A 12060-nucleotide genomic window follows, 5' to 3' on the forward strand; every position below is an offset into this window, starting at 1 on the left:
TGCATGTGTTCCCCCTCCTTCTCGTAACGCCTAAACAATAATTTAGTGTTTTTCTTTGTGGTATATTCGCAATTCAAATTTTCTGTTTTAGTTTTGTTTACGAACGCGACCAACGGCGGGTTTGCAATTTTGTGTCAAACTCGCTTGAAACTGAAACTTGTTTCCTGGTTTTCTTTGAAATATTACACTATAAACGTTAAATTAAATAATTTATCAAGTCCTGAGTGTAACAAAACGTACCACGTTCGTTAACTACGCAAACGGGAGACTCAGGTAGCAGTTCGAACCACGAACAACCAGGGTGGGCTGTAACGCTTTGGTTTCTGTTGATCTGCTAGTTATTGGCCTATTTCATTTCCCAAAACACGTTTCCCATTGGCTAGGCTTTTTAACCAAAAAAGGCAATTAGGTAGGCAGAAGAAAGCGGTCATAATTCAGTCTGCTGATCGAGATCTCGAACCATTTATACATCCATGCCATTGAAAATAGTCCCGTCTTTCGCGGACAGTAGTATTTAGAAAACACACGATACACATTTTTAATCAAATTCTAGTGCAGTTGGCTTTCTGAGCACCGATGAATCCCAACCAATGAGAAAATATTCTTTCTTTCCAGGGTGTTGATCAAAACTGCAAATGCATTACTGAATTTCAATTTCACGTCAAGGTTGTGTCATTCGAAACCAGCGTCACTTTTCACTTTCAAGGTTGTCGCTGGGAAATAAAAGATGTCATTATTTATTCAGAAACCATAGATTGAGTTTAAGGACACTGAACTCCTTCTCTGATGGATGGCTTTCAGTCGACTCATCTCCTTTCTAGAATTGCGTTCATTTGCGTCCTCTTTGTTGCTGGTACTCAAGGTCAGTTAATTTTTACCCTGATTTCTTCTCGGCATTAGTTTTCACCGAAGGCCCCTCCCAAAGTTTTGAAAGCATTCTGCGTTAAGGGCCCTCGCGCTTAAAATAATAGCAATTCTACAGGCTGACATGCTGAAATTTGCGTTTCTCCAGAAGTCAGCAACTTCAGGAACAAGATTTAAAAAAGGGAGTTTTTAGGCCAAGACCGAGAGGAGATGGACCGTTGAAAGTTAAAAAAAAAATTTTACTTTACGACAAGCAACTCCTTGCCGTTACCCGTTTGTCATTTCACGTGAAAGCGAAGCAAAATTTCCGTACTAATATTCCACAAACTTTAATACTGATTTAGAGTTGCTTATGCCACGAACTTTGTTGCCGAAAGAGCGCCTCGATTCGGCGTTAAGCGAACTTTTGGATACGAATCTCTGAAATGCAACTTTCTCTGAAAAATGTGGAATTCCTGGTCTCATTGGTTCAGCTGAGGTCCCATGATTTATGAGTCAAATGGACAATGAGTCATGAATCAATGAGACTCACAGTCAATATAGCAATAATTTATTGGTTAAGCCTAAGCCCTCGTTTTAGTGATTAGGTCTAAGCACTCTCTGAAATTTTAGCTTTCATTTTATGGGTTAGGGTAACTGCACTAACTCATTGACTCATGACTCATAACTCATTGATTCATTGACTCAAATACTTGATACTCGGTTTAGCTTGGAACATTCCTTGCCAAAAAAAGTCAGTGCGGTCACATGATTTTCACTTGAGTGATATCTTCAAAAAAAGGAGAGTTCAGCGCTGTAGATAGTGTATCGGACATAGCAACGGCCTTTGGCTGGTGAGGTAATCGACTCTTATCTCTCAAAAAGTGAGTTTAAGTCTTTCTTCTGGGGCAAGTTGATAAATGCCATCAAAAAACGTTTTCTTGCCTCCGAGCAGGCTCTCCGAGGGACTGGGGTGTGGTGCCACACCCCACTCCGTGCTCGCAGCCTAGAAAAACGGTTTTCGATGGTGACAATCCTGTCAGCTTTTAAGTTAACATCCTGAATAATCGAATTTGAGACTTTCTTATACTTTTCTCTCCCCTTTCTCATTTCCTTTACTTCTCTTTCGTTCTTTTTTCATGTCAACTAGGATAGTGGTAGAGTCCATTTGGTTTCCTTCCATTCATTGGCTGGGAATGGGTGATTTTGCGTTTGTAAGGGACCTTGTGTGCTGTCATACCTCTTGTATTTAAAAAATACAGGCCAGTAGCGGTACTTCGGAACTATTTGGCTGAGCGATGCACCATGACAATGCACCACGTGATTTCGACCCGCTTAGACCATCTCCTATTTTGGCCGATTGATTGGTTCAACTTTAGTTGAACGAATGTTGGGAAAAAGTTGAAACCGGTTAAACTAGCTTTTAGTCTCCGAAGCGAAAGGAGAGAAATGTGTGTTAGTCCGCTGTCATAATCATAGTGATAAGGGATGAATTCGTTGATTAATAAATAATAATAATAATAATAATAATAATAATAATAATAACAATAATAATAATAATAATAATAATAATAATAATAACAGAAGTACTTAGTGCGCATTTCTAATCGCAATGCGCCTACAATTTAAATGGAAATGAATATCTAATTTATGTTTAGTATAAGAATCTAATATAAAATATTAATAGTACATAAAATTATGTTCATATAGTATTCATATAATGAGCATATAATATTCATAAAGTGAACATATAGTATTAATCTGAAAAGTGTTTTTTAAACAAATGCTTTGAGCCGAGATTTAAACGTTTCTGTAGTTTCTGATTCTTTATTATATCTCTCAGATAGTGCGCGCGCTGTAATTGGCTAAATTAGCGGGCCGTATTCTACAGTACGGTCCGCTGTACAGCCCGCTAAATTTAAAATTTCGACAAAACATCATCTAGCGAGTTTTTCATGTCATTTCTGTTGCATAAACTTGTACTGAAAACTGTTTGAATCTTGCAAGCAACTATTTCAAACTTAACAGCCAAGAAGATTTAGTTTTGGGATTTTGGCACGGCATTCTTTGTGGCAGTTGAACCTTCCGCTTCACTTTGACTAGTTTCCTTGCCCGCGCGCCGGTTAACCTCAGAGATATAATAAATATCTTCCTAACCTCGTTTTCTCGGTCCGTACTGTAAGTTACGGATCCTCGTTTTTTCCCGTTGATTTATGGCCCAAGCGCGAAGCGCGCGGGCCATAAATCAACGGGAAAAAACTCGGTCCGTAACTTACAGTACGGACCTCGAACTCGGTTAGTAAGAGGTTTTGCTCTCTCTCTTTCGGGCATGCGCAAAAGAGAAGAGCTCTGGGGTCGAGAGACTGAGTTAACACCTTCTATTAGAACAGAAGAAAGAAACAAGTCAATGCGTCTGCAAATGTTGTTTGTGCTGTAAGTGTGAGCCATCCCTACCAGTGCTAATTACACAATCACTTTATAAAATTTCAGGTCTTCAGAAAGGAAACGTCAACATCGTGTATGTTTCCCTTTCGGGACAAGACACCGACACCTGCGGTGAGTTTTCTGATCCATGTCGTACAATAGATCAAGCCGTTTATCGGATAGACTGGGATGGCTACATTTATCTAAATGGGTCTGGCACCAAGTTGCAACCTTTTACCTGCAAGGGAGACCGTGAGAATGCTATTGCGCATGATCAGGATCTAGGAATTTCAATCGACAAAAGTGTCTCGATGGAGGGATTCGAATCTACGCCTTACGTTGCATGCGAAAAAGGATTTCACTTTTACAAATACCAGAGAAGAGTGAGAGTGAAGTTATCTGGGATTGCTTTTAACGGGACTCCCCTCATGTTCGACGATTGTGATCAAGTTCAGCTCATAAACTGCTCCCATAAAAACACAATGAAACCTGTCACCGTTACGACAACAACAATTCCAGTCTTTCGTTTTGATATCCAAGGAGCCCTTTTCTTTCAAAACAGCTATCACTGTGTGAAGATCACGGTAGGGGAGGGCAGCTGCCATTCTCTCTTCATGGAAATAAAACGGGCGAGATTTCAAGAAAATGGAGTGCTTGACATTGAACGACATGTGTCACTCAAGGCTCTTATCTCCATAGCAACACACGATCGGGCCTATTCAAGTCTAAGGCGTGTTCACCTTTCTTTCTCTGATGTTACGTGCACGAGAAACACTATGCCATTCTTGATTTTAGATGTACTCACAGCAATGACTAAAGAACTATACACAAACGTAGAGATACTAAACAACAGCTTCTCTAATTCACATAACAAAGACAAAAGACACTTTACAGACGGGATGTATATTTCTAGAGCAGGAAAGCCCGACGTTAGCTTTGTGAATTTCATCTGCGCTAACAACAGTAACAACCTAGCTCTGAGATGCATCAAGATCTCTTCCAACTCGACCAAAGTGAATATCAAAAATTCATTGTTTATTGAATTAAAAGTAAGAAGTGGAAAAGGCGGAGCCGTGTCAGTTGTCTGCAAGCGTCACTCTTCTTTGGTCGTGACAAATACCACTTTTGCGAATACCTCTGCTAATTTCGGAGGTGGGGCTATTTTTCTCGACGCTTCTGTGAAAGGAAACTTAAGACTAAACCTCACCAATGTTAATTTCACGAACTGTGACGCACAAACAGAAGGGTCGGCAGTGATGGTCGGCAAATCACACCAACTCAAGGCCAAGCCAATAAAGTATACTTTGTATGCGCAGATAAAAAACGTTCAAATCAAAAATTGTTACAGTCTCGACAGTGCTATCTGTCTAATGCTAGGAAGCGGCCACGTGACATTTGAGCAGTTTCATTGGACAGGTTTCAAACACGAAACCGCGGGCGCTATATACGTGGGAGGCCCCCTTGGCAAGACAGAGGTTACTATTAAAGAATCCTCTTTCACCAATGGGGGCATTTTTGCGAGGATTACAGCTTTGAAGAAGCATAAGGGATGTGTACGGATAGTGAATACCTCCATGTTTAATAGCCAAGATAGCGCTTTGGTGATAAGTCCTAAATACAAAATCTCTCTTCTCAACACAACAATCTCATCGAGCAAGCACGCTTTGGACATATCCGAATCTGCTCGAGGGAGGAGTCTTTTAAACCCTGTTCAAGTTGCCATTGACAACTGCACCTTTACAGACAACGTGTATGACGTTAATTTAACATTGAGAGACCCTCGTTCAGTTTCGTTCACAATCGTAAACTCGATTTTCAAGGGCACAACTTCGAAGATTCAGCGCCATGGTCACGCTGTTCGCTTCGTTGTTCCACCTTTGAAGAAACTTAATCGCTCAACAGCCAAAATAACCCTGGACAAAGTTATTTTTGATTCTCGCCCAGCCAGCAGTTTCGCACTTTTCTTTCCAGGCAAGAAAACCATAATAGTGCGAAGGTCAATATTCCACCGTTGCGCATCTTTTCGAAGAGAAGAATGGGATTGCGGGAACAGCAAGTCATTTTACGTGACTTCGTCAGGAGCAATTTCGATCATGTCGATCATTGACAAACCCTGGAAACTTGGATGCTGTCAGCGAAACACTCAAGACAACACCCACCCCCAGTGGAGATACGACAGTCACGTGACATTTGAGGATACGATTTTTCAAGAAAACGCTGGTTTATACGCAGGTGCTGTGTTTGTAAGCAACGGATTTACAACCTTTCAAAATTGCTCCTTCGAAAATAACCTCGCGGCGCGAAAAACAGGCCAAGTCTATTCCTCTTATGGTACCGGCAGAGTAGAATTTTACAACTGCTCTTTTTCGAGTTTTCAAAGGATGAATGCAACTCTCGGAGTGTATTTTGGCCATGTTGCTTTCTTTTACTCAGAAAGTGAGGGGTCTGTTGTATTTTGGAACACCTCTATGATATCAGCCGTCGAGCAAAGGAGTTCCTATTCTGTTCTCGAGATTACAAACGGAGCCTACGTCGATATTGATGAGAACACGATTATCCAGTGCAGACGGAACCAGTTGTCCCTTCAAAATGCGACGCACTTTATTTACACGGAAAAACGAAAAAAGCGTTATTGTCTAGTAAATGTGACTGTCCTTAGGTTCTCGTGTAGGCTGTGCTCGCCTGGTTATTACAGCCTTCAAACAGGACACTCTCATGGACTTACTGTGAACGATTCTTTCCGATGCCAGCCATGTCCGTTAGGGGCCACATGCATTAGAAACGACAAAAACATAGCAGCCAAAGAGGACTTTTGGGGATACAAAATCCCAGACCAACGACCAATGAAGCTGAAATTTGTTCCCTGCCCAAAGAAATACTGCCGGACTCCGAACCCGCGATCGGAATCGTCAGCATACAATAGTTGTTTTGGTAACAGGACGGGTTTCCTATGCGGTCAGTGTGCCCCTGGTTTCTCTGAGTCACTGTTTACCGCCGAGTGCAAGCGAGCTACAAAGTGCAGTCATTATCTGTGGATTTTCATCTTTTCATATTCGTTTGCATTAGCCTTATATCTCATCACTAAACCTCCTCTTTTGTACTTCGTAAATGAAAAACAAATCCTCTGGTTCATCAAAAAGAACAGAAATTTACCAACTGATAACATTCGCCAAGAAAATGAAAAATTGGACAGTGGATATTTAAAAATTGTTTTCTACTACTACCAAGTTGCGGACTTGCTATTGGAAATTCACTAGAGGAAGTGATCCCCAAGTTTCCTTTCACCTTAGCTCTTCTCTCCGCATTCAATTTTGAAGTGCAAGCCATTTATAGAGGAATCGATTGTCCTTTACCAGGACTAACGGCAGTGACAAAACAGTTGCTTCTATCCGTTGCGGTGTTTGGCACAATGGCAAATGTTTGTCTTATATATTGCATTCACTTTGTCCTCAATTTGGTGCGCAAAAGGGCGAGAAGACCGCCAGTGTCTCACTACATGGCTGTCGTCTTGGAGATACTGTTGCTAGGTTATGACAGGCTTGCGGAAACATCACTGGTATTGATGCAATGTGTCAGCATTGGCTCCAAGCAGCGATTGTTCATTGACGGGAACACGCCGTGCTGGCAGACTTGGCAGTACCTTCTTCTAGGTTACATAATCGTGTTTTTAGTTCCATTCATTGCTGTTTTGTATTGCGGTTCTTTAAAGCTGCACAAGTCCTCCATTTCTGCACGAGCGTTCCTAGCAGCCTGCGTTATTCCTCTACCGTTCTTAGTCTACTGGCTCTTGAAGTGGGTTTTTAAAAGAGGGTACGGAAGAGAAGAACGCGGAGAAAGACGCGCGGCTACTAGTTGTTCGGACAAAGAAGTTATGAAGGTCTTGCAAGAACCATTCCGCGCTCCTATTGGCGAGAACGGTGGAGCGCTCTACTGGGAAAGTGTTCTCATTGGTCGACGGCTCATTCTTCTTACATTCCATTCCTTCATTCAAAACGCCATGCTTCGTTTTTTTCTCATGGCTGGAGTATGTGACTTCATGGCGATCCATCACATTGTTAAAAAACCTTTCCGCGACCCCAAAGCCAACAAAATTGAAGCGATCTCCCTGATAACGTTGGCTATCGTTGCTAAAATTAGCCTGATCAAAGCCACTCTTTTGTCTTCTGGAATAGATGCCAAGGCGCAAAACCAGCTCTACATCGAGGGGATGGAGTGGTTTGAATTTGTGGCCATAAGCCTTGTTCCTTTCCTTATTTGTTTGCTGGCTGTTTTGGCTTTCCTGTCACAGATAGTACGTTTGATTGTTCTTATTGCAAAGAAAGGCATCATCTATATGCGTTGTCGTGACTCGCAGAGATCACGTGAAGATTTGCAAGAACCTTTGCTCAATAACCAAGGAGTTCAATCTTAAGATGGTTCTTGTAACCCCCTCTCTGGTGACTTTTATAAATGACAAGCAAGTTATTTTTACCTGGCCTCAGTGGAGAGATGCATCATTTCTCATTTCGACAGTGAGTCGAGGATACTCGGAAAAAACCAAGAGTTCCTTTCCACGAGTCGAAACGAGGACCTTCAAATTACTAATTTCGATGCTCTTCTTCTGAACTGAAGTGGACTCATTTGAGTGGTGTCATTTTAAACTAGGTTTTGGTAAAAGAGATTATTTCTCATTTCGATGCTAATTCGGGAATAATCAGAAAAAAAATTTCGAGTATCACGAAAGACCAAAAAATATATCGCTGTGAAAAAAATAGAATCGCACAAATTTCTGCATCTATTTACACGGGAGTCCTCTTAGAATGGAATGATTATTACAGGTTCAATAACACTCGGAAAGTCTTACCTCGTCTTTAATTAATTCGTTTAGTTTACATACAGTTCAGCTATCAAACAACAGCATTGATGCCTGCTTAATTTCACGAAATACCTTTTTGTTCGATGTCACCGGCTATCTGACCTGACTTGCGTTTCTCGCATGTAAGTCCGACTAAGCACCCATTTCAAACAGCGCTGAAAACCAGTATGTAAGTCCACGCACCCATTTTAAAACGGTTAGCTTTCAATAACTGCGTGGATATGTCGTTCAAGGTTAGGGTTAGAACCTGTATATTAACCATTCTAACAAGACTCCGGTATGAATAGCAAATATCGGTAGGTGTACAGGTCCAATACGAATAGCCACTGCCTATTTCTTGAGGGAACAAAGATGACATTACAGGTCTGTTATATGGACCTGACAACCTATGACAGTGGTATCGAATTTCTAACAATCTGAAAGACACTCAAGTGAGAACATTTTAAAACGCAAAACAAGGCTACGCCCAAGTGTTACAAATTTTGTTCAGTTTTTCTGTTCCCTGTAAATAATTAACACAAAATCAAATGTGCAAACCTCAAATCTTAATTTTTCCTTTTTGCTTAATACCCCCTCCCCCTCCATCACCCCCCCCCCCCCCCCTCCATCACACACAAGTTGATTTCATGGATGGTTCCACTAGTTTGTAGAATTTACTTAAACTGGAATAATGACCTAAAATATGCTAAAAAATGAGAAGTTGCAATTTACATGATGTTCATATCATCATAACTTTTGTAGTTCCAACGCTCCCTAATTGACAGGGCAGCACAGGGGAATTTTTAAAAAAAGAGCCCTTGAATTTTCTTATTATATATGAGTGGCAAAAAGCCAAATCAAAACTTGTTAGCTTCATGTCCAGAGATTACTTTGGATGAAATATTTTTCACACATGGAATTAACTATTATGAAATCTCCACAACTTTTTTCCATTCCTTTAAAATTTTCATTAATTTACATAATTATTCTGTCTCCTATGTAGGGTAGGATTTTATCACAAGCAAAAAGTGCATTAATTATTCTCCTTAATGACCAATCTTCAACATTAATTCACAAGTTAATACTTAGGTACCTATTTTGCCTTTCCCAATCTTGCAAGTCTTCTAATAATTAGGATGAAAGTGGCAATCTTTATGAAAGAGTACAATCAAGTCCTGTTGATAGTCACCGAACTCCTGTGAAATCAGCTGGATTGTTTATGGTCCTCCAGTTTTAAACTATGATGCCCAAGTTTCCTCATTGTAACCAAAGTAACCGATGACGTGATGTATATAAGCTGGTAAATAAGCATAAGTAGTGTACACAGACATCCCAAGAATTGTTACTAAAGTTGTATCTATGAGAGACCAGTTAAGGACCACAAAACATTTTGCGATTTAAATATTTAACATGACAGGCATTCTTCACATCAAAACAGATCATGTACCTATCGAAATTAAGCATCAGCAGCCCATCAGGTTTTTAATTTTTTTAATTTGGACGCCAGAATTCTTATCTCCTGTGTAGAGTATTAAAATGCTATCATCATACAAAATGTAGTCCAATCAACACTGGGTTAGTTTACAGACATTTTTCCACAGGAAAAGTCAAATACCTAAGCAGGGTTTTCAGTAACTTTTCAAAGTACCAGATATAATAATGAATGACCAGACATGGTTATTTTCTGTTGTAAGGCTGATTGCAACCGCCTTGGGATGAACCCTCAAAGAGGTATGGATCCCCTATTCCCCTTCAAATAATTAAGTTCTATTACACTCTCAGATATGCTGTTTACATTCTTGAGTTGGCAAAAAAAAAGAAATCTAAACTTATCACATCAATGAAATGCCAACAAATCGATTCTTCCGTAACAAAATGAGGCAATGTGACTTCTATTTATCAGGCATGATTATCTTGTGTTTTTTATCCTACGCCTTCATGACACACTCAAGTCCAAAAAGCAAAAAAGAAGCCAATTAATCTACAAAATTATAGCACCGAAGTACCGGACGTGAAAATTATGACAAAAAAACTGGATGAAATGCTCAGCCTTCGAAATGTCTAGCCACCGGCCTCAAACAAAAAGCCTGCCTAAGTGTGGAAGAGTGTCAAAGCTTCAGATTAAAAATTTGGATTTATCAGACAAGTTGATAAAAGTACACTGTAAGAAAGACCTGTTAGCTAACAATAATATTCCAGCATTAGCTCCTCATCAAATATTAGCCCTTCACACATTCACTTTTATGATGTCACTCTGTCTTATACTAGATGATGTTATTAATAAATGGGGGTCAGTAGAGGAGTGAAACCCGATTAATAACCACGATTAGAAGTAACCATGAAATGCAATGACGAAACAAATGCACAGGATAATCATAAAAAAAGAGAATTCAAGAAAAAGGATGATTTGATTTTTTTTATTATTATACATGACAGACTCACTATGAAAAATCTGATTGGTCAAGAGCATTCAATCAATTCATGATAGCTTGTGAACTTGACATGATAAATGTAATATCTGCTGCAGATATTACATTTATCACGTCAAGTTCAATGTCTGCCTGGTTACTAAGCCTCTTGGAGTGTTCTCCTCAGAAACAAAATGGCTGAACGCTTTGCTTCTGTTTCTGAGGATGAATTATGTGAAAAATGTATAATAAAACAATTATTGAATTCGGTTTTCGCATGATATCGTGAATTATCAAAACCTCGTGTCTGTGTTATCTGCCTCAGCCTTCGGCTTCGGCAGATAACACAGACCTCGGTTTTGATAATTCATGACATCATGCTCAACCTCATCCAATAATTGTTTAAGATATCTCCTTAAATTTAAAGCAGAAACGATATTTGTACCCTGGCCCCAGAGGTTTTTCTTGAGCTGGTTACCTTGGCCTTGAATCTCACTTTCATGCAGACACCAGCAGTCAAATGCATCAAATTGATAATTACAAAAAGGACCAATGGCAACTTGGCAAATCACGCATCCCCTAGGTATTACCAATCAATCAAACCAATCATATTGATTTGCGTGTTTGTAAAAATATCAACCAATCCGAGCCTGAGGGTCAGATCCTGGTGTCTGTATGAAAGTGAGATTCAAGTCCAAGGTAACCAGAGATTTTTCTTTTGATTTGCGGCTCTCTCGCGGTACACAAAAATCCTCTGGGACCAAGGTACAATGTATGAAAAATGCTACCCAAAAGCTAAAACAAAGGCGATTAATACATTTACAATTCACTTTGCGGCCAACAACTGAAGTAAAGAGAACCTGAAATAAACGACCGTGGAATGAAATGAATTAAAGGAAAAATAAACAATAGAGCGTTCCTAATACCAGCTACTTCTAGATTTCCAAAACCCTGTGTAAAAATGTATACGGATTAAAACTGATCTTGCAGTTCACTGTAACATTACTATTACTCTTATTAAAGATGGATAACGAGCTAAATTTATACAAAACAAGCAACAAAGAGTTACTCAAGAAACTCATGCATGATTGAGCACATTTCAAATTAGACCAATTGAATGAAAAATTAGAGAGAAACACTCCATCAAAAGGATACTGAATATAGTTCTCTCCCAAGGTTCAAGCATAAAAATACCCGTGACGGCCTGATACTGGTAATTTTTCAGCGCGAGCCAAGCACGAACCTTCTGAAACATGATGCACCTGAATTCCTGTTTCTCCAACTGCAGACCTCTACGAGCCCGACTCGATAACTGGACTGTGCTTGTTGCTTTGTGTATGATGACTTATGTGGTATGTACGTTAAGTAGGGTTATTAAAGTGTGTCATAGAGCGAGTTTCAATCGAGTGTCGTAAAACCAAAACCAAAGTGCTGGGCACCGCGCACCTGTAATAAGCTGAAGCTTCAGCTTATTTTAGGACGTGAGACACACATAACAGACATAAGCAAACCAACATTTTAATGACTATCAAGATGGCGACTTAGCCAAGC

The 12060-nt window shown here is 39.9% G+C and overlaps 1 protein-coding gene across 1 annotated transcript; it reads left to right on the forward strand.

Annotated features, from left to right (window-relative positions):
• Positions 1-425: 425 nt before the first annotated feature.
• On the forward strand, positions 426-8646 carry LOC138026876 (uncharacterized). The gene is given in 3 exon segments (XM_068874338.1): positions 426-862; positions 3334-6510; positions 6513-8646. Coding segments are annotated over 3 exon segments (4419 nt in total). The 5' UTR covers positions 426-786; the 3' UTR covers positions 7679-8646.
• Positions 8647-12060: the final 3414 nt, after the last annotated feature.

Source organism: Montipora capricornis, chromosome 12 (assembly GCF_036669925.1).
Source record: "Montipora capricornis isolate CH-2021 chromosome 12, ASM3666992v2, whole genome shotgun sequence".
NCBI lineage: Eukaryota > Metazoa > Cnidaria > Anthozoa > Scleractinia > Acroporidae > Montipora > Montipora capricornis.